The sequence below is a fragment of the Copadichromis virginalis genome, linkage group LG13, assembly GCF_057382275.1.
Source record: "Copadichromis virginalis isolate Kocher_CV1m ecotype Utaka linkage group LG13, C_Virginalis_male_GT1.1, whole genome shotgun sequence".
In the NCBI taxonomy this organism is placed as follows: Eukaryota; Metazoa; Chordata; class Actinopteri; order Cichliformes; family Cichlidae; genus Copadichromis; species Copadichromis virginalis.
The window spans coordinates 25,868,981-25,895,226 of NC_140630.1; the positions used below are offsets into that span (position 1 = coordinate 25,868,981).

At 45.5% G+C, this 26,246-nt stretch overlaps 2 protein-coding genes across 2 annotated transcripts in view; one reads left to right on the plus strand and one right to left on the minus strand.

Annotated features, from left to right (window-relative positions):
• Positions 1-6,684, plus strand: part of LOC146695788 (cadherin-23-like) — a 34,255-nt gene extending 27,571 nt beyond the window's left edge. Inside the window, exons 3-5 of the mRNA XM_085478557.1 lie at positions 5,635-5,777; positions 6,092-6,139; positions 6,500-6,684. Coding sequence (XP_085334683.1) covers positions 5,635-5,777; positions 6,092-6,139; positions 6,500-6,640 — 332 coding nt within the window. The 3' untranslated portion in view covers positions 6,641-6,684. The remainder of the gene's footprint in view (positions 1-5,634; positions 5,778-6,091; positions 6,140-6,499) is intronic.
• A 2,159-nt stretch (positions 6,685-8,843) lies between these two features.
• On the minus strand, positions 8,844-11,787 carry LOC146695789 (uncharacterized). The gene is made up of 2 exons (XM_085478558.1): positions 9,150-11,787; positions 8,844-9,071 (listed from the first exon to the last, which is right to left on the minus strand). The coding sequence occupies exon 1, from the start codon at positions 11,785-11,787 to the stop codon at positions 9,457-9,459; it is 2,331 nt and encodes a 776-aa protein (XP_085334684.1). The 3' UTR covers positions 8,844-9,071; positions 9,150-9,456.
• Positions 11,788-26,246: the final 14,459 nt, after the last annotated feature.

Sequence of the window (26,246 nt, forward strand, 5' to 3'; positions counted from 1 at the left end):
TGAATTTCAGTCCTGACATAGTGAAGCAAAAATGGTTTGTCTTTACGAACTCATGCTTTTGGAAAAGTGCTTGCAGTAATGGGGTGTACAGTGGGGCAAAAAAGTATTTAGTCAGCCACCGATTGTGCAAGTTCCCCCACCTAAAATGATGACAGAGGTCAGTAATTTGCACCAGAGGTACACTTCAACTGTGAGAGACAGAATGTGAAAGAAAAATCCATGAATCCACATGGTAGGATTTGTAAAGAATTTATTCGTAAATCAGGGTGGAAAATAAGTATTTGGTCAATAACAAAAATACAACTCAATACTTTGTAACATAACCTTTGTTGGCAATAACAGAGGTCAAACGTTTACTATAGGTCTTTACCAGGTTTGCACACACAGTAGCTGGTATTTTGGCCCATTCCTCCATGCAGATCTTCTCGAGAGCAGTGATGTTTTGGGGCTGTCGCCGAGCAACACGGACTTTCAACTCCCGCCACAGATTTTCTATGGGGTTGAGGTCTGGAGACTGGCTAGGCCACTCCAGGACTTTCAAATGCTTCTTACGGAGCCACTCCTTTGTTGCCCGGGCGGTGTGTTTTGGATCATTGTCATGTTGGAAGACCCAGCCTCGTTTCATCTTCAAAGTTCTCACTGATGGAAGGAGGTTTTGGCTCAAAATCTCACGATACATGGCCCCATTCATTCTGTCCTTAACACGGATCAGTCGTCCTGTCCCCTTGGCAGAAAAACAGCCCCATAGCATGATGTTTCCACCCCCATGCTTCACAGTAGGTATGGTGTTCTTGGGATGCAACTCAGTATTCTTCTTCCTCCAAACACGACGAGTTGAGTTTATACCAAAAAGTTCTACTTTGGTTTCATCTGACCACATGACATTCTCCCAATCCTCTGCTGTATCATCCATGTGCTCTCTGGCAAACTTCAGACGGGCCTGGACATGCACTGGCTTCAGCAGCGGAACACGTCTGGCACTGCGGGATTTGATTCCCTGCCGTTGTAGTGTGTTACTGATGGTGACCTTTGTTACTTTGGTCCCAGCTCTCTGCAGGTCATTCACCAGGTCCCCCCGTGTGGTTCTGGGATCTTTGCTCACCGTTCTCATCATCATTTTGACCCCACGGGATGAGATCTTGCGTGGAGCCCCAGATCGAGGGAGATTATCAGTGGTCTTGTATGTCTCCCATTTTCTGATGATTGCTCCCACAGTTGATTTTTTCACACCAAGCTGCTTGCCTATTGTAGATTCACTCTTCCCAGTCTGGTGCAGGTCTACAATACTTTTCCTGGTGTACTTCGAAAGCTCTTTGGTCTTGGCCATGGCGGAGTTTGGAGTCTGACTGTTTGAGGCTGTGGACAGGTGTCTTTTATACAGATGATGAGTTCAAACAGGTGCCATTCATACAGGTAACGAGTGGGGGACAGAAAAGCTTCTTACAGAAGACGTTACAGGTCTGTGAGAGCCAGAGATTTTCCTTGTTTGAGGTGACCAAATACTTATTTTCCACCCTAATTTACGAATAAATTCTTTACAAATCCTACCATGTGAATTCATGGATTTTTTTTCACATTCTGTCTCTCACAGTTGAAGTGTACCTCTGGTGCAAATTACTGACCTCTGTCATCATTTTAAGTGGGGGAACTTGCACAATCGGTGGCTGACTAAATACTTTTTTGCCCCACTGTATTTGTTACTCCCTTTAAGAAACATCATTGTTCTTCCTCCTCCCTTCCACTAACATCTACCCTCATTTTTCGCTGTTTCCTTATTGTGGCCATCTCACACTCCAGCCCAGACATTTAAACCTAAATGCTCTCATTGTTTTCTTTAAGCTTCTCAGTTAGGTATCCGTCCTCTTTGATTCTGTAAGCAGGTGGAAAGTGTTTTTATTTAACATTCATTCAACATCTTTATGGAACCATCACAGCTTGAGTGAGTAATCTGAAATTTGTGGGGTCTTAAGAAGAAAGTCTCAGATACTTGATCTGCAAATCTAACAAGATGCGGTAGCTGTTTCAGTTCAGTCCCTAGATGTTTTTGTGGGCTTACCTTCCATTGCTGTGTTTCTGACCCACTCATTCTCATTCCTATGCTGCCAGAAGCAGCGGATGTCACAGAGATATGCACAAGGTGTCCCTCAGGATCTGTGCTGTGATTCACTGGTTGCAGCAGTGTAGGATGCTGTATGAGAGGCTAGATTTAATTTCGTTTTGGTTTTTTTTTATAATTGAAGTCTTTATTTGTTTTTAACATTTCACAACACAAAAACAAACAAAACAACCAACAAACAACAACAGAAAAAAAAAACTCAAATCAGTTAACTCAAATCTTTAAGTCTAATTTCGGTTTTTTTTAATGTTTTATGCTGTTTAACTTTTTTCTCTCTGATTGTTAGTTATATTTACACACAAAGCATCTTGATCAAGTTCATGATGGCAGTTCTTGCTGTCCTGGTAATGACGATGTCTCTGACTTTGTGACTTTAGTGTCACTTTACAAACGTGAATACAACCAAAAAGTGGAGAGAAAAGTAGAGGAAGTAAGAGGTTCCGAGGACAATCGTAGAGAGAAAGGTGAAGTAGAGAGATGGTTCCTCTCGCCCATTGCTCTTGTCATGAATGCAGTGTTGCAGACTAGAAGGGATGGGGAGGGGGCAATATTAATGTGCACTGTATCATTCATAACAGTAATACTGGCATCACTTGCTGCTAAATAGCATCATTTGTCAGGCGAAAGGGCTTGGTGTCACAGTGTTAGAGATAAGCATTAGAGGGATACCTACGCTACACACACACACACACACACACACCCAAACACAGCTGTGTATATGTGACTTTAGAGGACATTGCACTGACTTACATTCATTTTCTTTACTCCAACCTAAACTATAACCATTAGTTGCCTTACGTTAACCAAAACATAACATTCACCTTACATGTTAATACTTCAACCTAAATCATGACCCAAAGTATTTTACACCTTTTTTCTTTACCCACAATCCTGAAAATGAATCCTAATGTTAAACTAACACAGCATAAATAACTTGAAATGAAAAAACACAGTGTTTCAAAAATCTGTAAGAAAAAAACCAAAACAAAATGATACAATTAACCACTTTTCTACAATTTGTCGTTTATTGAAATGTCTAAATCTTTTTTTCTACCTTAATTTATGCTAAGAATGTCTTTCACCAAAGTATAATATCCTAATACCTCAGAAATTTCCATATTTGAGGACAAAATAAATTATGTCGATCCTATTGTCTTTATCTAAGTACACCCATTTTGCTCTGTTAATGTCTATAACCTTAGGCAAGGTTAAAAAAAATCTGTTAATAAAACAAAACTGACCCACAGGAGCCAGAAAAGAAGTTCTCAGGCAGTGTTATTGGTCTCTGCACTAAATCTCTATGTAAAAAATTTATTTATTGCAATAATATATAACTGCACACATATTTGGTGATATAATATATTAGCATCTAGAGCAGCCCTTCGTTTGTCTAATCAGGGCAGAGAATCTAACTCATATTCTCAGTAAGTTGGTCTCGGTTCATCTTTCTTCTCAGCAGTAAGAGTTAATCTTCCACAAGACTGTCTCTCATACATAGTCTGAAATGAACATTTGTTATCCTTCACTCAAGTGTATGTCTACCCACGTGGAGCAGACAATTCGTTCACAGTCGAGAGGGCCAAAAGGAGGAGGAAAAAAAACAGTTATTATTGATGACTATGGGGTAAAATGCTTAATTTGCATCGTCTTCAACCAAATTATAACTCATATTGAAAGCAGCTGAATTTGCATAAATCTCATTAGACTGCAATGAGAGGGGTTCATAAATCGTTATATTAATTAGTCATTTTTGCCACCCTTTCATAAGAAAATGGGGTGTATTAATAAAACGAGAGGGGTGTGTGATTGTGAAGCCTAATTGGTCACTGTATTAAGCAGTGTGGTGCGCAAGTGACAGATTTGATTTAGTTTGGCTTCACTTCTGTTGTCTGGCCAGGGAGGGGGGACAAGTGTTTGTGTCTGTGCAATTATTGAATGATCTGTTTATTTTCTCTTCTGTCCATGCACTCATTTTAAAAAAACAAACCTGTTCCTAATTAACAGTCAAATGCTTACCTCAGCATATATCACCCTGAGGTCAAGAGGCAGTCAAAGAAAATTACACCCCAGATTAAGTTTCTGTGTTTCCGTGAGGTTATCCTGTCTTGACATTTAGGATAAATTCTCACATTTTTGAATTTACAAACAGCATTTTTTGCATTAACAGTGTGAGCACAAATAGCAGTTACAAGGCAAAGATAAGCCCACAGTGTTTTGGTATAGTCTTCTTCTTCTTCTTCTTCTTTCGGCCGATCCCTTAATCTCCCTCCATGTCATCCAACCCGTGACAACAATCCTCCGCCTTTGTCTTTGGCCAACACAAGCACAGTTTCCACCGGCACCCTGTTGGCCAACAACACTGAGGACGGTCATTCTTAACCTGGACCCCGACCGATCATTGATGAGCCGTGTGTTTGATTTGGCAAAGATTTTTGCCGGATGCCCCTCCTGACATAACCCACATTTATCTGGGCTTGGGACCAGGGAAATACACTGGCTTGGCTGGGTTCTCGCTCTAGTCCATCCATTCATTTTCCCAAGCACTTATGCAGCTAGTGAGGAGGGTGCTGGAGCCCATCCCAGCTATGATAGGTTGAGAGGCAGGAAACAAACACGGGCAAAGTCTGTCACCGGACAGATCAGAGGCACAGGGCAGAAATGAATAGGAATTTCAAACTAGGTATCTGTGAAGTGACAGTGACTGGTATCTTAAAGTATTTTATGTACTGTATGTTTTGGACTTTAGTGAGGAAAACCTTGCCTCTGATATTTGTGAAAAAGCTTCTAATCCTTCCCGGATTCATATATTTCTTAATTTTTTTAATATATATAATATTATTTACAATGCTGTGCACAGGCAGTTTGACCCTGGAGGGTAATGAGCCTTGCCAACCAGCTTGGAGGTCTTGATACCGTCTTCTGTGCCGCTCTTAAACACAGCCTCATGATACATCTGTCCAGCGTGGCGGATTAACCTGCATGATAGCACGCCACCTCTGGTTTTGATTAGCCAGCTTCTACTGTTTATGATGAATGAAGCCCGTGAGCTGCTGCAGCTCCAATTAAAAATCCTTTGCTCCTGCACGCTACTGCATTTCTTTGTGCTGAGCCTTTGTGTGTTTTCAAGTCGTCTTCAGCCGTTACACTACCAGGACATCTGGAGTTTTACAACATATAGTTGTTGTGGTTCTCTCTTTTTTAGTAGGTTTCCTTGAATATAATGTTGAGAAGTCAGAGTTTCTGTCACAATCATGGTACCTTGTTAACTCTTTTGCATTTTATTTTGATGTATTTATTTATATATATATATTTTTTTTGATCAATTTTTAATGCAAGGCTAACTTTTACATGTAACATGCAAATTGGAAATTCTGATAGGACAACTGCATTTGTGTGAATATTCAGGAATTGCATGCTCTCACAAATCAGCGCTTTCTAAATTGGCTCAGTCATTAAAAATTTGTTGATGCCTACTTTGACTTTGCAGGACTTCTGACCTTTGACTCTCTCGCTGACAGGTTCATCGGTGGCCCAGCTGAAGGCAGATGATCCTGAAGGCGAACCCCTCATCTATGGGGTTTCAGGAGAAGAGGCCATGAAGTATTTCGCTGTGACCAAAGAAACCGGTGTGGTCTGGCTTCGACAGCAACTCGACCGTGAGGTACAAACAAACAAACTCGTGCACACACATACTAAATGCTACACACACGCTCATACATTACCAAAGCAAATGCACCGGGTACAAGAAAAGACACACAGAACAATTTTGAAAATAGGATACGCGGCGTAAATTATCAAATGATGAAAGAGTCCCGAAAAGTGCAAAACAATGTGAGGGGAAAAGCACAAAGGACGTCGAGCTCAGAGTGGCTTCTGTAGCTCCTTTTTGTTTTCTGTCTCTGATTTTCTGCTCTGCTCCTTTGCTTTACATGTCTATGCAAATTTTGTGCTGATATGGATCTCTGTCTCCACCAGACCAAGTCAGAGATGCAGGTTGAATTCTACGTGAGTGACAATCAAGAGGTAAGAGACCGATTTGCACTGCGTTCATAGTTGTGACACATTTCTTCACACGCTGACATCCTGCATATAGCCTGACCTCATATCACACAGAGGCCTTGCAATCTGTCTCTTTTTCAGTCTCTCACTTTTACACTTACCCTTATTTCTCTTCCTCACATGACACCTGTCCAACTCAACACAGTATAGTTGCTGAAACAAGTGACATTCCACCTACTCTCCCCAGCGAGAAATCTGTCACACACCTGTCCTGTTTTCTTTGACTCTTAATCGTGGCTTTGTGTCACATTTACATTGACTCTTTGTCAGGAAACGTGTGGCAGTGGCTTTGGAACTATTTAACCAAGGTGTTTCTTTCCCCAGGTGGTCAAAGACACAGTTAACATCCAGATCGGAGATGTGAACGATAACGCCCCAAACTTCCACGGGCAGCCATACACTGTCAATATTCCAGAGGTGAGGATGCCCGGACGTTATTTACCGATTGTACTCGAGTGGAAATGAGACTGTGATTTTATTCATTACTCTGGTATACATGAAAAAGAAAAGTCATCATATGCAAGACAATTTCTGTATAATTTGCTGGTTTTTTGAACATCAAAACAATGTCAAAGTAAACAAAAAACTTTTATTTCCAGTAGAAGAACATTTTCCTCTGGAATCTGTACTTCAAACTGATGAAAACTTTGGAAAACAAAGAGCTGCAATGAATTTTCAGAAACACTAAGGAAACATAAATAAAATTCACCTCACCGTCATGCCTATTGCAACAGCTGTATCTGCACAGTGGCTACGTCTGATTTATGGTGATCATCTCCTATTCATAGTGCATTTTGGTCTTTGCCATGCTGGAAATAGCAGTGTTTTGCTGCACCTGTGATCTTCCCACGATTTCAGGAGTTGTCTTCCAGCTAATGTTTAGAGAATGTGTACAGCCTCCTTTGCAGGGAAGAGAAAACTCCAGTGCAAACCTCAATCTCTATTCTCTCCTTTCTCTGTCCTCCCACTGAATCGGCTACCTTCCTTCTCAGCTCTCACTTCTTTCCATCTTTGTGTCTCGTCTATGCCCTCTCCCTCATCTAATCCTTGATATGAAGTAATTGCCAGAGTGGAGGACTTCAAACAGGGACTGAAATCCACACACACACACACACAAACACATACACATCCACAAGTCTTGTTGTGTTTATATTGAGCACATACCCCTTTGTGAGTCTTCACCAAATCTTCAAAGCCACTGGCTTTTTCTCTCCCAATCCATAAAGTCAGGCAAATAAATGGGAGAAATAAGGACTGTTTAGACGAGGCTGTTTAGATCACCCACCAGGGAAGATTCTCTCAGGCCATTGCATTGAACCGCCGCTAAGTTGTGTGGGACTCACTTATAGTCCACATGCAGACGTTTCAAGCTCTGCAAACAACAGGATTCAGTTTAGCCTTGAGAAAGCCATTAAACAGGGCTGCGTTTGACCCTCAGTCACTCACATACTGTTAGTTCCCTTGCATCACTTACTGAATTACTACTGCTGTCAATCCTGGCATCCTATTGATTAAAAAATTTAAGCTTATTTGTTTGAGGCTATAGAGAGTGGAAATAAATCAGACTCCAGTGTAGTCCCAGGCAGTACATACATCCGAGTTTCCCCCAGCATTTCTTTACATTGGAAATAGTGTAAGCCTGTAAAGTGAGCCATCGCTGAAAAGAAAACATGCAAACCATGTGTGTGTGTGCAAACACAATGTTAGACTAATGCAAGTGAAATATGTTTTATCACACATCTCAGTGAACTAAACTGCGTACTTTGCTCGACAAAATGAGACACTGCAATTTCATTCATATTTTCACGACTGCGTTGCAATCACAATGCAGCACACAGTCCAATCTGTACGCACAGAGCTCTTTATTAAGCCGCTCTCTTTTCCACTTAAATCCTTTGCCAGTTTTGGCAACTGTTTTCCTTCATTTCAAGTCAGCCTCTTCCTCATTTTGCCCTGTTTCTCCTTCCTCTACCCTTTTCGCCACCTTATATTATTTCTCAGCAACTTTAGTTACCTGCATTTTTATGGCCTCATTACTTCCGTGACCCTAAGCGACCTTTAGCGGGCAAAGCAAACATGCTGCAACATCACTTCATCATGCTGTCACTCACTGGACATGCCACAATGACTGTGGGTTAAAGTGCCATCAGCGCATCAAAGGAGAAGATGGGAAACGGCGATGAGTGTGGAGGATGAAAGAGTGGCAGAAGTAACAAAGCAGAGGCGACAAACAAAGGATTCAAACAATGAGATTTACCGCAAGTGACAGAGAACGCAGGACGGAAAGAAAAGACCAGAAACAACACAAAGATTCTCGTGGGTTTTTCGAAGAAATAGGACAGGAGGTGTTATGAAGTGAGGCTCGACGGCACTGTCCAGATGAAGCAATGTGAGTGGCAAGGTGAGCAGTGCAGGAGGCAGAATAGCAGAGAGTGTGTGTAAATGTCATTTTAATTTGTAGAGCCATAAAGAGGGTGAAGGGGAGCAGGTGGGCTGCTAGCATTCCCTCTGTCAGTGCTAATGAGCTCGCCAGATTTACAGCATCCACACAGTTAGGCAGCCAGCAGCAGAGACCGGATACAAAGAGCGACAACTATTACCTAAAATAATGTTTTGATGGAACAGCAGATGGGCTACAACACAAATCCATTACTGGATGTGTCACGGTCTGGGGGGCAGACCGTGGGGGATGTTGGAGAAAGGACCCAAACGCTGGACTTAATGAAATGAACAGTGGGTTTATTTACAGTGAGGTAAATGTACACCACACATTGAATCTCCAAAAGTGCTCCCTCGACTCCCGTGACGTGTCTTCTCCCAAGTGCTGGTATCCCGTGCTCTCTGCCCCTGTGCCTTCACACACCCCGTGTGTCTTGCAGTCCTGTGTTCCACTCTCCTGAGGAAAAAACACAGACACAGCCGTTATGGCACCAACTCCAGCAGGCATACACTGACCAGCACTACAAACACTGACATGGAGTCTAACTCAACGATCCTGCGCCGGAGGAAGCTCCATCGCTCTGTTAAGTAGCTCCCCCGACGATCCTGATCAGAAGCAGGTGTGTGGTAAGCTAGGCGTGACCAGCAGCTGGCAGGGCCACACCCATCAGGCCTGCAGGTGGCTGTCCTTCATCCTCCAGCCTCACACACATACACACACCAGCATTGAACACAAGAACACAGTGCAGCAAACATACATCCAATACACTAATAACAATAAAGGTCCACACTGTTCACGAACCCCGAGTCCCCGGAACCGGGTCCGTGACAGTACCCCCCCTCTAAGGGTCGACTCCCGACGACCCCAAAACAAAACCACAGAACAACCAACCCAGGGCGGGTGGCGGGGGGTCCAGGACGGAGGGCCCCAAAACCACTCCGCTAAACAGCCACCACAAAGCAACAAAAGAAAAACACAGGTCAACAGTCCAATCCCCCGGTCCAGTGGCAGCAAACAGTTCTGGCGGCCGATCTGCAGGACGGCAAAACAAGCGGGACCCGCTGCGGGTTAGGCAGTGGCGGCAAAAAAGTTCAGGTGGCCTACCTCTAACCCCGTGATGGAAGCAGAACGCTTCAGGCGGCCTGCCACGGATCCGGTGGCAACGGCGTTGCAGCTCCGGCGGGCGGCCACGGGTCCGGTGGCGGCAGTGTGACTGCTCCGGCGGGCGGCCACGGGTCCGGTGGCGGCGGCGTTGCTGCTCCGGCGGGCGGCCACGGGTCTGGTGGCGGCGGCGTTGCTGCTCCCGCCTCAGCACCACCCACGATTCCCGACGTGGCGGCCGGGCTGCAGGACGTGGCGGCCGGGCTGCAGGACGTGGCGGCCCCTCCGGCACGCAGACCTCCAGCTCTGGCTCAGTGGATCCCTCCGGACCTCCGAGCTCCTCCGGTGGCAGCGCGGGCTCACCAAGCTCGCTGAGCTCCTCTGCTGGCAACGCCGGTCCCTCCGGCTCGTTGAGGTCCGCCAGCAGCGGTGCGGGCTTCTCAGTGGGTGGCTCGCTGGGCTGCTCCGGCTCACAGTGCTCCTCCGGCTCGCCGAGCTCCTCCGGCATTAGCTCGCTGGGCTGCTCCGGCTCACAGTACTCCTCCGGCTCGCCGAGCTCCTCCGGCAATAGCTCGCTGAGCTCCTCCAGCATTAGCCCGCTGAGCTCCTCCGGCTCACAGTGCTCCTCCGGCTCGCCGAGCTCCTCCGGCATTAGCTCGCTGGGCTGCTCCGGCTCACAGTGCTCCTCCGGCTTGCCGAGCTCCTCCGGCAATAGCTCGCTGAGCTCCTCCAGCATTAGCTCGCCGAGCGGCTCCGGCTCGCCGAGCGGCTCCTGCTCGGGCATGCTGAGCTCCACAGCTGGCGACGCGGGCTCCTCCCGCTCGCTGAGCTCCTGCTCGGGCATGCTGAGCTCCTCCGGCTCGCTGAGCTGCTCCTGCTCGCTGAGCTGCTCCTGCTCGGGCATGCTGAGCTCCTCCGGCTCGCTGAGCTCCTCCGGCTCGCTGAGCTCCACAGCTGGCGACGCGGGCTCCTCCCGCTCGCTGAGCCGCTCCTCCGGCTGCGACGCGGGTATAGATGGTTGTTGATCCGGAGGTGAAGATGGCGATGCGGAAGCTGCAGGTGGCGAAGATGACGGTCGAGCGGGTGATGTGGATGGTGAAGTCGAGAGTTCTGCGGTCGCTGCAGTCTGATGGGACGCTGGTGGAGAAGTAGCTGCAAAGGGCGGAGGTGATAATGGTGCGGCAGCTACTCGTGGTAGACTGGACAGCGATGTAGAAACAACAGGCGGGTGACATAATGGCAGGGTAGTTCCAGCAGGCATATCAGCCTCCAACTGAGGATGAAGACGAGAGGCTGACTGGACTGGCTGTGCTACGGCTACAGGCTGGGCAGCCGGCTGTGCTACGGCTACAGGCTGGGCAGCCGGCTGTGCTACGGCTACAGGCTGGGCAGCTGGCTGTATAAACATAGCCCCAGAATAAACAGTTCTAGACGAAACGGTCCTAACTCCTGGGTCCGAAGGAACATCAGGAGCACAGTCTCTTGAACCAGGAGGAAAAAACTCGTTCTCAAAACTAACATTGTCATCCTCCCAAACAGGAGAAACACGAGCTCTAGGGTTCACGGAGCTGGCATTCACAGCCTTGGGGGAAACAGTCTGTTTATCCCTAGGCACGAAAGGTGAATGAAGGGAGACTCCGTCACTCACCCTAGGCGGTTGTTTGAGCCGAATCCCTGGCTCCTGCTGGAGCTGTGAGTGCTGGCTGCGTGTTCGCTGCCTCCCTGTTGAAGAGGGAGCGTCGCTGGCGGAATGTGACGAGGGCGGATTCTGAAGTGGCTGCTCCTGCTGTGATGTGGAAATGCTGGGTGAGTCAGGTGGCACGATGATAATTCCTAACATTTTGTAAAAAGCTTGTGCAGGTGTAAGCAGATTGCTGGCAGGCTCGTAGTAATCCTCCCGGGACCGGCTGGAGCGTTTTCTGTGAGACCGAGGCGTCCGCGGGGAGGAAACAGACGAGTGGGCCGACGGGTAGGCTGCCAGCGAGGAACGGCAGCACGGAGGCCCTCCAAGCACTAGTCGGGTCCCGTCAAAACGGGAGCTGCGCTTCCGCGGTGAGTCCGCTGGGTCCATAGTGGCAGGATCGTTCTGTCACGGTCTGGGGGGCAGACCGTGGGGGATGTTGGAGAAAGGACCCAAACGCTGGACTTAATGAAATGAACAGTGGGTTTATTTACAGTGAGGTAAATGTACACCACACATTGAATCTCCAAAAGTGCTCCCTCGACTCCCGTGACGTGTCTTCTCCCAAGTGCTGGTATCCCGTGCTCTCTGCCCCTGTGCCTTCACACACCCCGTGTGTCTTGCAGTCCTGTGTTCCACTCTCCTGAGGAAAAAACACAGACACAGCCGTTATGGCACCAACTCCAGCAGGCATACACTGACCAGCACTACAAACACTGACATGGAGTCTAACTCAATGATCCTGCGCCGGAGGAAGCTCCATCGCTCTGTTAAGTAGCTCCCCCGACGATCCTGATCAGAAGCAGGTGTGTGGTAAGCTAGGCGTGACCAGCAGCTGGCAGGGCCACACCCATCAGGCCTGCAGGTGGCTGTCCTTCATCCTCCAGCCTCACACACATACACACACCAGCATTGAACACAAGAACACAGTGCAGCAAACATACATCCAATACACTAATAACAATAAAGGTCCACACTGTTCACGAACCCCGAGTCCCCGGAACCGGGTCCGTGACAGGATGAGAAGGCAGAGTGAACGTACAACACACTGAGAAGCATTTTTTCACATTCCCTAAACTCAACAAATAGTCCTCTATAAAGGGAGCCCTCTGTTGACAAGCTCAAAAGCTTTTGCTGAGTGTGCGTCTGTGCAGCACCGAGATCTGAGCAATTTGGAGCCCATCCGTTATTTAAAGACCAACCTTCCCAATACCTCACACACTCCTCAGCTCAGCTGCCTGACCCTTACACTCACCCACCGGGAGCCGGTCAGTGCCACTGAAATAATATCAAACGCCACCAGAAACAGCTTCTGTTAAGTGCGCCCAGTGTGTGCCACCTCCTGCTGTTCAGACAATCCTTGTTCTTGAACACAGTTTCCTTCTTTTTTATTTTTTTAGTCATTTATTCTCATCTAATCCTCGTTCTCTCCAGCATTTTTTTGTCATTCTCGCTTACGCACACACACGCACACACACACACACACACACACACACACACACACACACACACACACACACACACACACATATATATATATATATATATATATATATATATATATATATATATATATATATATATATATATATATATATATTAGGGGTGCAACGATATTCGTATCGATATTGAACCGTTCGATACAGTGCTTTAGGTTCGGTACGCATATGTATCGAACAATACAACATTTGTAATTTATTTTATCAACTTTCCTTCTGACGATGCTGTCTGTGTTGAGCGCTCAGTGAATCTGCGTTCGACTACTCCGCCTAGGCTGCACTGTCGAGCACAGATCTACTGAGCGCTCCACACAGACAGCATAGTCAGAAGGAAGAGCGCAGGGCAAGCTAGCAAGACAGAAGTTAAGCTCTCCTTGCAACATGGACCTCCCCCACCCTCATTTAGATCTGGCGTTTGGAATTATTTTGGTTTTCATGTGACGTATGACCCTGAAGGTAAGCGAGTCATGGACTAAAGTAAAACAGTATGTTGGATGTGCCATGCAATGCTCAATTACATGGGTGGGAACTAGTGTGTTAGCGCAGTTAGCTCGTTAACGTGTTGGCCGTCTAGCCCCATGCACGGAGCGATCGGCGGTAGCTCGTTAACGGAGATTTGCCGTGTTGTGGCGTTAAGGTCATTTCAACGAGATTAACCTGAAAGCACTAGTGGGAACACAACGAATATGACTGCACATTTACGCCGACATCATCCTAGTGCAAAGACAAGTGGAAGCAGACAAAAAAAAGCAAGCATGCTACTAACTTTAGCCGAGTCATTTAGACAGCTGTTAGCACATGATTCTCCTTATGCTGCTGAGAATATAGCCCAGAAGAAGCGGATAGTATAGCTTTTATTTTGGAAAGAGACATTTCTCTGTAATAAACTCTCTTTTCCAAAGATGAGTGATTCCTCAATCAGATACAGGGCTTGCAATATCGCTAGCCCGACGTCCTGGGGCTAGCGATTTTTTTCAGTCGGGCTACCAAAATCTATCTCTTCCCTGCCCGTCGGGCTATTGTAGGAAGGAAAAATATATGTCAATGCTTTTGCATTCTTTCGGAAATGTAGCTGGGTAATTATGTCATTGGCATCGGTGAGCCACTGTCAATATGTGACATATTGAAATCGCGTTTGAATTTGCGCTTGTTTTTTTGCTTTCACTTTGCAATCGTGCGAACTGTGTATAGAGAGCGACAGCACTGATCTGTGAGTGATGATAATTTGTGCACCAATTCCTCTGACATCGTCTTATTAATCGTTAGCTTACTATGCAAACATGACAAGTGAAATCTCCCACAGCACAGACACAGCCGTTATGGCACCAACTCCAGCAGGCATACACTGACCAGCACTACAAACACTGACATGGAGTCTAACTCAATGATCCTGCGCCGGAGGAAGCTCCATCGCTCTGTTAAGTAGCTCCCCCGACGATCCTGATCAGAAGCAGGTGTGTGGTAAGCTAGGCGTGACCAGCAGCTGGCAGGGCCACACCCATCAGGCCTGCAGGTGGCTGTCCTTCATCCTCCAGCCTCACACACATACACACACCAGCATTGAACACAAGAACACAGTGCAGCAAACATACATCCAATACACTAATAACAATAAAGGTCCACACTGTTCACGAACCCCGAGTCCCCGGAACCGGGTCCGTGACAGGATGAGAAGGCAGAGTGAACGTACAACACACTGAGAAGCATTTTTTCACATTCCCTAAACTCAACAAATAGTCCTCTATAAAGGGAGCCCTCTGTTGACAAGCTCAAAAGCTTTTGCTGAGTGTGCGTCTGTGCAGCACCGAGATCTGAGCAATTTGGAGCCCATCCGTTATTTAAAGACCAACCTTCCCAATACCTCACACACTCCTCAGCTCAGCTGCCTGACCCTTACACTCACCCACCGGGAGCCGGTCAGTGCCACTGAAATAATATCAAACGCCACCAGAAACAGCTTCTGTTAAGTGCGCCCAGTGTGTGCCACCTCCTGCTGTTCAGACAATCCTTGTTCTTGAACACAGTTTCCTTCTTTTTTATTTTTTTAGTCATTTATTCTCATCTAATCCTCGTTCTCTCCAGCATTTTTTTGTCATTCTCGCTTACGCACACACACGCACACACACACACACACACACACACACACACACACACACACACACACACACACACACACATATATATATATATATATATATATATATATATATATATATATATATATATATATATATTAGGGGTGCAACGATATTCGTATCGATATTGAACCGTTCGATACAGTGCTTTAGGTTCGGTACGCATATGTATCGAACAATACAACATTTGTAATTTATTTTATCAACTTTCCTTCTGACGATGCTGTCTGTGTTGAGCGCTCAGTGAATCTGCGTTCGACTACTCCGCCTAGGCTGCACTGTCGAGCACAGATCTACTGAGCGCTCCACACAGACAGCATAGTCAGAAGGAAGAGCGCAGGGCAAGCTAGCAAGACAGAAGTTAAGCTCTCCTTGCAACATGGACCTCCCCCACCCTCATTTAGATCTGGCGTTTGGAATTATTTTGGTTTTCATGTGACGTATGACCCTGAAGGTAAGCGAGTCATGGACTAAAGTAAAACAGTATGTTGGATGTGCCATGCAATGCTCAATTACATGGGTGGGAACTAGTGTGTTAGCGCAGTTAGCTCGTTAACGTGTTGGCCGTCTAGCCCCATGCACGGAGCGATCGGCGGTAGCTCGTTAACGGAGATTTGCCGTGTTGTGGCGTTAAGGTCATTTCAACGAGATTAACCTGAAAGCACTAGTGGGAACACAACGAATATGACTGCACATTTACGCCGACATCATCCTAGTGCAAAGACAAGTGGAAGCAGACAAAAAAAAGCAAGCATGCTACTAACTTTAGCCGAGTCATTTAGACAGCTGTTAGCACATGATTCTCCTTATGCTGCTGAGAATATAGCCCAGAAGAAGCGGATAGTATAGCTTTTATTTTGGAAAGAGACATTTCTCTGTAATAAACTCTCTTTTCCAAAGATGAGTGATTCCTCAATCAGATACAGGGCTTGCAATATCGCTAGCCCGACGTCCTGGGGCTAGCGATTTTTTTCAGTCGGGCTACCAAAATCTATCTCTTCCCTGCCCGTCGGGCTATTGTAGGAAGGAAAAATATATGTCAATGCTTTTGCATTCTTTCGGAAATGTAGCTGGGTAATTATGTCATTGGCATCGGTGAGCCACTGTCAATATGTGACATATTGAAATCGCGTTTGAATTTGCGCTTGTTTTTTTGCTTTCACTTTGCAATCGTGCGAACTGTGTATAGAGAGCGACAGCACTGATCTGTGAGTGATGATAATTTGTGCACCAATTCCTCTGACATCGTCTTATTAATCGTTAGCTTACTATGCAAACATGACAAGTGAAATCTCCCACAGCAAGCTTAAACATGTGAGAGGTTGATCGCGCAGAGAATCGCTGAGCTTATGTGAGTGCGTGTGTAAAACCAGCAGCATATATATTTTAGTTCTGCTGAGCCAAATAAGACAGGTCAGGGTGAAGAAGTGACAGCCAAAGAAAAGCTTACCACAAAACGGAGAAGTTATGACAAATCAGACTATAAGGCAAAAAGAAAGTGCAGCTTTATGGTTTCATGGACAAAAGAATTTCTGTGGCTGCGATATGACGAGCTAAATAACCAGGGCTGCACATAAGTGGTCCGCAGGTGCGCATTTGCTGTCAAAATAAAAAACACGCACAAGGGTTAGGGTTAAATTTAAAAACTGTACTTTTGAGTTAAAATATATATTTATAATTTTAATAAATGACAAATTAAAAAGGCATGAACATTTTTTTGTATCGAAAAAATATCGAACCGTGACACCAAAGTATCGAACCGAACCGAACCGTGAATTTTGTGTATCGTTGCACCCCTAATATATATATATATATATATATAACACCCAGCACGCCCCTGCGGGCGGTTTATCCTTCAAGCTCGGGTCCTCTACCAGAGGCCTGGGAGCTTGAGGGTCCTGCGCAGTATCTTAGCTGTTCCCAGGACTGCACTCTTCTGGACAGAGATCTCCGATGTTTTTCCCGGGATCTGCTGGAGCCACTCGCCTAGCTTGGGAGTCACCGCACCTAGTGCTCCGATTACCACGGGGACCACCGTTACCTTCACCCTCCACATCCTCTCGAGCTCTTCTCTGAGCCCTTGGTATTTCTCCAGCTTCTCGTGTTCCTTCTTCCTGATATTGCTGTCATTCGGAACCGCTACATCGATCACTACGGCCGTCTTCTTCTGTTTGTCTACCACCACTATGTCCGGTTGGTTAGCCACCACCATTTTGTCCGTCTGTATCTGGAAGTCCCACAGGATCTTAGCTCGGTCATTCTCCACCACCCTTGGGGGCATCTCCCATTTTGACCTCGGGACTTCTAGGTTATACTCGGCACAGATGTTCCTGTACACTATGCCGGCCACTTGGTTATGGCGTTCCATGTATGCCTTGCCTGCTAGCATCTTGCACCCTGCTGTTATGTGCTGGATTGTCTCTGGGGCATCTTTACACAGCCTGCACCTGGGGTCTTGCCTGGTGTGATAGACCCCAGCCTCTATGGATCTTGTACTCAGAGCTTGTTCTTGTGCTGCCATGATTAGTGCCTCTGTGCTGTCTTTCAGTCCAGCTTTGTCCAGCCACTGGTAGGATTTCTGGATATCAGCCACCTCCTCTATCTGCCGGTGGTACATACCGTGCAGGGGCCTGTCCTTCCATGATGGTTCCTCGTTTCCCTCCTCTTTCTTGGGTTTCTGCTGCCTGAGGTATTCACTGAGCACTCGGTCAGTTGGGGCCATCTTCCCAATGTATTCTTGGATGTTCGTTGTCTCATCCTGGACTGTGGTGCTGACACTCACCAGTCCCCGGCCCCCTTCCTTCCGCTTAGCGTACAGCCTCAGGGTGCTGGACTTGGGGTGAAACCCTCCATGCATGGTAAGGAGCTTTCTTGTCTTTATGTCAGTGGCTTCTATCTCCTCCTTTGGCCAGCTTATTACCCCAGCAGGGTACCTGATCACGGGCAGGGCGTACGTGTTGATGGCCCGAATCTTGTTCTTACCATTCAGCTGACTCCTCAGGACTTGCCTGACCCTCTGCAGGTACTTGGTGGTTGCAGCCTTTCTAGCGGCCTCTTCATGGTTCCCATTTGCCTGTGGGATCCCCAGGTACTTGTAACTGTCCTCTATGTCTGCAATGTTGCCTTCTGGTAGTTCAATCCCCTCAGTTCTGACTACCTTCCCTCTCTTTGTTACCATCCGACTACACTTCTCCAGTCCGAACGACATTCCAATGTCATTGCTGTATAGCCTGGTAGTGTGGATCAGTGAATCGATGTCTCGTTCACTCTTGGCATACAGCTTGATGTCATCCATGTACAGGAGGTGGCTGACAACTGCTCCGTTCCGTAGTCGGTATCCGTAGCCAGTCTTGTTAATGATCTCACTGAGGGGGTTCAGGCCTATGCAGAACAGCAGTGGGGACAGAGCATCTCCTTGGTAGATCCCGCACTTGATGGTAACTTGTGCTATGGGCTTGATATATATATATATATATATATATATATATATATATATATATATATATATACACTTCACACAGATACATTTATTCAGAGTTTATAGCCATTATCTCTACTCAGTTTCCAATGACCCCTGCAAAGCATCACTATAGTAAAATGTGCTTTTCTTTATTTTGGTTGAGCCCTCCACTCACAATATTGCAGAATTCAGATAGCATATCTTTTTCGTCCTCTAGTCAATACTCTCATTCACCCCTCCCTACAGTAAATATGCAATGCAGTGGAATCCTGTCTTGGATAACGCAGTAATGATGAACATGAGATTGTATAGCCGACTTCTGACCAGCGCTGTAATGCGGTGCATAGATGGATTAAACGTATTGGCAAACAAGCAGACAGGCAAGAGGCTCCTAGTGATATATACCCAAACTTTATCTGTTTACTGTCTCTCAGGTATGTCAGGCAGGTGAGCAAATCCCTCCTCAGCCTCTATTTTCTATCAGCCATATCTCAGTGTCCCTCTCTAACCTACGGTAATCTCTGATGAACTATGGCTGATGATATAAAGCAGAACAACCCAAGGTGGAAACCCTTCAGGTGAAAGTCAGACATCTAAAGAAAGAAAAGCCCTCCATTCTGGCGAGTTGCTGTGCCTGTTTTTGTTTCTTTTCTTTTTTATAGAAATATACTATTAGGACTCATTCTTAGAAACTCTAGCTAGACAAATATCTATCTGCTTTCTCATATTTTTGATTAATTAGAGGGTTTTACCTGTTTATGCGTTTGTTTTATAAACGTGTGGAATTCAAATCTTCATTGTTTTAGCTTTCCGTTGTTGGCTACTACTTTCTCCCACAGGTTTGAGATGGATAGCATGAAGACATTTCACATGCTAAACACACAAACACAGAGGCAAATGCACTCATATTTTAGATAATATTGGCAGAGGGTGTTTGAGAGCTCCTATTATGCCTGCGAATGAGCTGTTTAGTGCTTGATGTAGGCTTTGGCAGCAAAGCAGAGGCACCTGCTATTTGATGTGCCCTCTGTCGCTGTCAGGTAGAACATAGACAAATCTGTTATATTCCTTTCTTCTTTGCCTTTGTTCACTTCTGAAAGCTGAAATTCAATCTCTACTATTTTATCACCTTCTGCCCTGTATCTTAGCGGGTTGCAGCATCTGAAGGTAATTTGTTTACCAGGTAAGAAAAAAATATCTTAGCCTAAAAAGCAAATACAGTATATGGATGCCTTATATCTTTACATTTGCAAGGTTGTCTGAGAACTTGAAAACAAAAGTCTTGCTTGTTGTGAAATACATTTCTTTTGAAATTATCCTCATGAAATATGTGTTACTGAGTGTTTACATATCCCACATATGCACTGCACGCAAACACAAACACACTGCACAGAAACACACACCTGCTTTCGATATGAAACTCGCAAACTCACTCCCTTTCTCTTTCATTTTCTCCCCCTCTCTCTCTTTTTACCTCCTAAAAGTCGGATTTGGCCCATAATTATATTAGTATCATCTCTCCTGGTCTCTCCTATGGTGAAATTGAATCTAGTGGTTACAGAGCTGAGTGGTGGCTGGTTGACAGGCGCAGGCCTCGAAGAGAATTCTGCTTGACACTAAGACCCTGAGCCCCATAGGGAGGGATGGAGGGATTTATGAAGAAAGAGGAAAAAAATGGATAAAGTGAGAAGGTTAAATGGGAAGCAGTCAATATTTTACTCACCTAAGGCACCATTTATAACTTTCCACTTTCTACAGTTTTGGTGCACAGAATCTAATCCTAGGGAAACGTTGTACGTCCCCATTTTTGGAGAAGAAATGGGATGCTGTTCGAAATGTAGAGAAAAACCAAAAATGATTTCTAACCACGTAAAGCCTTTGGCGCAAATAGTATAAAGTCCGCTTGAAAATCTCATAACTAATTAAGCAGAAAGGCGATGAATAATATGACTGGCAGTGTTGGGGTAATTGTTACTTTTCTTAAAAGTAGTGCAGTACATTACCTAATTACTCACCAGAGAAAGTCATTCATTACACTGCTCATTACGTTACTCTCTTGTTAATCTATAAAATGACCTGAAACACATTGGCTCATAATGATGTTATACAAACAGACTGTCCCAGACCCTATCGTAATGAGGACACACATAGGACCTATGAACACAAAACCGACAATAAACCGACAACGCAACGATCAAAACCAGCCTAAAGACACTTCAGTTGACACAGTGGTTCTATTTCAGAAACATAAACAGGACTGCTCGTCACTGCTGTTTTTTACCTGTTGAAGTTCAGGCTCTGGCTGCTGGGCCGGGGTGGGAATGCACTCATCTTTATCACTCTGGGTTCTTGGCTAGCTTTGCGTTAGCTCGCTGTCTGTGCAAATGCTTTCAGCGGACTTGAGTTCTGTCAGCAGTATAATGCAGTCGTCTCCATCTTGAACACAGTTTGCGCTTTACCATCACTCTCTTGTCCTTAAAGTAAGTCCATATCTCTGCAGTAGACTGCTCCACCATTTATTTTCCTGCCCTCACACACATCTGACATCAGTTGACTGTAGCACAACCGCGCAGAAGAAAAAAAACGTGTTTTTTAATTTGCCCAATGTGCAGATAGGGGCAGAATCTTTGTTACTTTGCAAGTAACAACATAATTGTATCTGTAATGTAATGACAAAAATTAGCACGTGGCACATTAATACGCCTTACACCCAACACTGAGGACTGGGTGTGGGGAGTGGAAAATTGAGATCTATGTTTTGTCCTCTGTTGTCAGCTAACAGTTTACATCATGCCTACTTTTCTGAAGTGTTGCAATAGGTAAGCTGAACTTCATGTCTGCATTGCTCATTCTGAATGGAATAGGTTCTTTTCTTTTTTGACTGATTAATTTTTAGACTTCAGTGAGCCTTTCTGGACAAAATAGCTACTTAAGGGAGTTGTCAGAGAGATTGTCGAGCCTGTACACCAATTTTTTCCCGCATCCTTTCCAGTCCAAGGGTTAACACAACACATACTGCCAGGGCATCACATACTCTGCCATTCGTGAAGGTAAATCACCTTCTCTTCCTCTCTTTATCTTTCTGTCATTTACTTTATCCCGCTGAGCATGAAGAGCACCTTGATTTGTGTGCTACGCAGAGATGGGTGGAGAATTTGTCTGTCAAAAAAAGGGAGGGCTCATGTTTGCGAGTGACCATCGGAAAGTGTATTTCGGGGAGAGGGAGACAAGGGGAGAGAAAAAGCGAGGAGTAAAGAAAGTAAGGTGAGAGCGCACAAGGAAAGCCTGGAAAGGGGCAAGATTGAAGGGAGAGGGAGAACGGTGTGCACTCCCAAAAGCCATTAAAGTTTGATTCACCCACTCCTCACTCTTTGAATAAATCAACCTGTCGTTCCCTCTCTCCCTTTCTTTCAAGTCTGTGGTTCCTACCTCTCTGTGCCCACCCCCACCCTGCCTTTGGCACTCTCCTTCTCTCTAACACTCCGTTAGCAGAATTGTGAATTCTGACGAGTTTTGCCAACATAAAAGACAGCTACGCATGTTGTCAGTCCCTCCATATTTTGTAGCTGCTTGTGTTAATGTTTATGTGTGTATAGGAGACAGAGGAAGATAGAGTGCTAGCTCTCATGGCACTTTTGTGTTTTTTAGACCTTTCAAATACACGATTTAATCTGACAGCATCTGTACGTGTTGGCTACATGTATGAATGAGCACCCCGGTGTCTTTTCCATAAGTACTTATCTCTTTCAACACAGCACATTTAACGGATCGGCACAAAAGATTAGACCAGTCTGATCTATAATGGGACGTGTTTGTGTGTAGTGAGCGCTGATGTTTGTTGTCACTTTTGAGTTGTTCAGCTCACTTAAAAGTTTGGTGAATAGGATATGCCGCAGAAATATGGGAAAATATAGATTTTTGTCCATCATGTAGTAAGAAAATTTTTACTTAATTCAACCACATCATTTGTTGTACCGTCTAATCTACGGTGTATGACAAACGTTCTCCATCACTGGCTGAATGAAACTGTGAGACACATTGCCGTGAAAGTCACCTACAGAGTTTGGCCACCATGTGCCACGACGACAGCGTCATTACACCTCTCTGAAACTCTGTGTGTATATATATATATATATATATATATATATATATATATATATATATATATATATATCTATCTACTAGGGGTGCAACGATACTCGTATCGATATTGAACCGTTCGATACAGTGCTTTCGGTTCGGTACGCATATGTATCGAACAATACAAAATTTGTAATTTATTTTATCAACTTTCCTTCTGACGATGCTGTCTGTGTTGAGCGCTCAGTGAATCTGCGTTCGACTACTCCGCCTAGGCTGCACTGTCGAGCGCAGATCCACTGAGCGTTCAACACAGACAGCATGGTCAGAAGGAAGAGCGCAGGGCAAGCTAGCGAGACAGAAGTTAAGCTCTCCTTGCAACATGGCAAATTGAACCTCCACCACCCTCATTCAGATCTGGCGTTTGGAATTATTTTGGTTTTCATGTGACGTATGACCCTGAAGGTAAGCGCGTCATGGACTAAAGTAAAACAGTATGTTGGATGTGCCACGCAATGCTCAATTACATGGGTGGGAACTAGTGTGTTAGCGCAGTTAGCTCGTTAATGTGTTGGCCGTCTAGCCCCACGCAGGGGTAGCTCGTTAACGGAGATTTGCCGTGTTGTGGCGTTAACGTCATTTCAACGAGATTAACGCTGACAGCACTAGTGGGAACACAACGAATATGACTGCACATTTACGCCGACATCATCCTAGTGCAAAGACAAGTGGAAGCAGACAAAAACAACAAGCATGCATGCTAAAAACTTTACCCGAGTCATTTAGACAGCCGTTAGCACATGATTCTCCTTATGGGGACCTGATATGTTTAATATTGTGGCGAGCTCAGACAAGGAGGAGACGGAGGTATTGTTTGGTCTTGCTTCCCGTGAGCTAGCCAGGGAGCACAGCCGTTTATTGACATCTGCAGAAGAACACTGCCGCTAGCTAACTGCTCAGCGCGGCAACCGCACAGCAACAACAACACACAGGGCGCCCTCTGACCCCGGAAGGACACACCGTCGCAGCGAGAAGGCGTCACCCGTCACTATGGCAACATAAACAAAACATAACTGTACAAACAGAACCCCGAACAGCCCTGACCCGCTACATAGCCCCCCACCTAAGGGGTCAGTCGTCCCCGACGACCCCATTGCCCTACACAAAGTCCTGCAAATGTCCAGGTGCCTTCTTTTGGCGCACCGGCTGGTCACGACCGGCGGGGGAAAAGTCACTCGGGTCAGAACATGGGGTGCCACCATCATCCCACTTCTGACACCAATGTGGCGAGCTCAGACAACGAGGAGACGGAGGTGTTGTTTGGTCTTGCTTCCCGTGAGCTAGCCAGGGAGCACAGCCGTTTATTGACATTGCAGAAGAACACTGCCGCTAGCTAACTGCTCAGCGCGGCAACCGCACAGCAACAACAACAACAACACACAGGGCGCCCTCTGACCCCGGAAGGACACACCGTCGCAGCGAGAGGGCGTCACCCGTCACTATGGCAACATAAACAAAACATAACTGTACAAACAGAACCCCGAACAGCCCTGACCCGCTACAATATGCTGCTGAGAACATAGCCCAGAAGAAGCGTATAGTATAGCTTTTATTTTGGAAAGAGCCATTTCTCTGTAATAAACTCTCTTTTCCAAAGATGAGTGATTCCTCAATCAGATACAGGTGTTACCGCGCCAGATCCGCGGCCCCGAACCGTAGTAAGGAAACCTCTGGCAGTTACTTGAAGGTTCCGTAACTGACTCGTAGCCGGCAACAGCTTACTATACAGGTCAACTCCGCTAGCAAAAAGATCGAAGGAGGCGTAGGAAACTGCTTCACCGAACTTTATTTCTTCTCTAAGGCACGAACACCGCGTACAGTGGGCTGAAACAGTTTACTCACAGCGAGCATCGCCGACACAACTCTGGCTGTCGAGGGAGTTATTATATTCCTTTTATTTATTTTCTTTTCGTCTCTTCTGTAGCTAACCGTTACTTTTCCCCCTTCTCCGCTTTCTCTCTTCACACACACACCAGGCAGTCCCGCTACACACATCCCGAATACATTTCCCATCAGGCTTCATCCTTAAAGGGCCATGCCTGTAACACAGGGCTTGCAAAATCGCTAGCCCGACGTCCCGGGGCTAGCGATTTTTCCAGTCGGGCTACCAAAATCTATCTCTGCCCTGCCCGTCGGGCTATTGTAGGAAGGAAAAATATATGTCAATGCTTTTGCATTCTTTCGGAAATGTAGCTGGGTAATTATGTCATTGGCATCGGTGAGCCACTGTCAATATGTGACATATTGAAATCGTGTTTGAATTTGCGCTTGTTTTTTGCTTTCACTTTGCAATCGCGCGAACTGTGTATAGAGAGCGACAGTACTGATTGGTGAGTGATGATAATTTGTGCACCAATTCCTCTGACATCGTCTTATCAATCGTTAGCTTACTATGCAAACATGACAAGTGAAATCTCCTGCAGCAAGCTTAAACATATGAGAGGTTGATCGCGCAGAGAATCGCTGACCGTTATGTGTGTGTGTGTGTAAAAGCAGCAGGATATATATTTTAGTTCTGCTGAGCCAAATAAGAGACGTCAGGGTGAAGAAGTGACAGCCAAAGAAAAGCTTACCACAAAACGGAAAAGTTATGACAAATCAGACTACAGGGAGTGCAGAATTATTAGGCAAGTTGTATTTTTGAGGAATAATTTTATTATTGAACAACAACCATGTTCTCAATGAACCCAAAAAACTCATTAATATCAAAGCTGAATGTTTTTGGAAGTAGTTTTTAGTTTGTTTTTACTTTTAGCTAATTTAGGGGCATATCTGTGTGTGCAGGTGACTATTACTGTGCATAATTATTAGGCAACTTAACAAAAAACAAATATATACCCATTTCAATTATTTATTTTTACCAGTGACACCAATATAACATCTCCACATTCACAAATATACATTTCTGACATTCAAAAACAAAACAAAAACAAATCAGCCAACAATATAGCCACCTTTCTTTGCAAGGACACTCAAAAGCCTGCCATCCATGGATTCTGTCAGTGTTTTGATCTGTTCACCATCAACATTGCGTGCAGCAGCAACCACAGCCTCCCAGACACTGTTCAGAGAGGTGTACTGTCTTCCCTCCTTGTAAATCTCACATTTGATGATGGACCACAGGTTCTCAATGGGGTTCAGATCAGGTGAACAAGGAGGCCATGTCATTAGTTTTTCTTCTTTTATACCCTTTCTTGCCAGCCACGCTGTGGAGTACTTGGACGCGTGTGATGGAGCATTGTCCTGCATGAAAATCATGTTTTTCTTGAAGGATGCAGACTTCTTCCTGTACCACTGCTTGAAGAAGGTGTCTTCCAGAAACCGGCAGTAGGACTGGGAGTTGAGCTTGACTCCATCCTCAACCCGAAAAGGCCCCACAAGCTCATCTTTGATGATACCAGCACACGCGCACAAGATATGAAGTTGCAACGCGTGTTTGCATACATAAGATTTTCTGGAGGAGGACAGACATTTGTTTAAAACTCTTAAAGATGCCGAAGAAGCTCCTTTAAGCAATTACTTTGGTGTTCCTCTACCTCCAAAGAAATGTCAGAAGGAGTCCGAACCACAAAAGAAGCACGTATTCTCGGAAAAGTGGTTGCAGGAGGTGAGCTG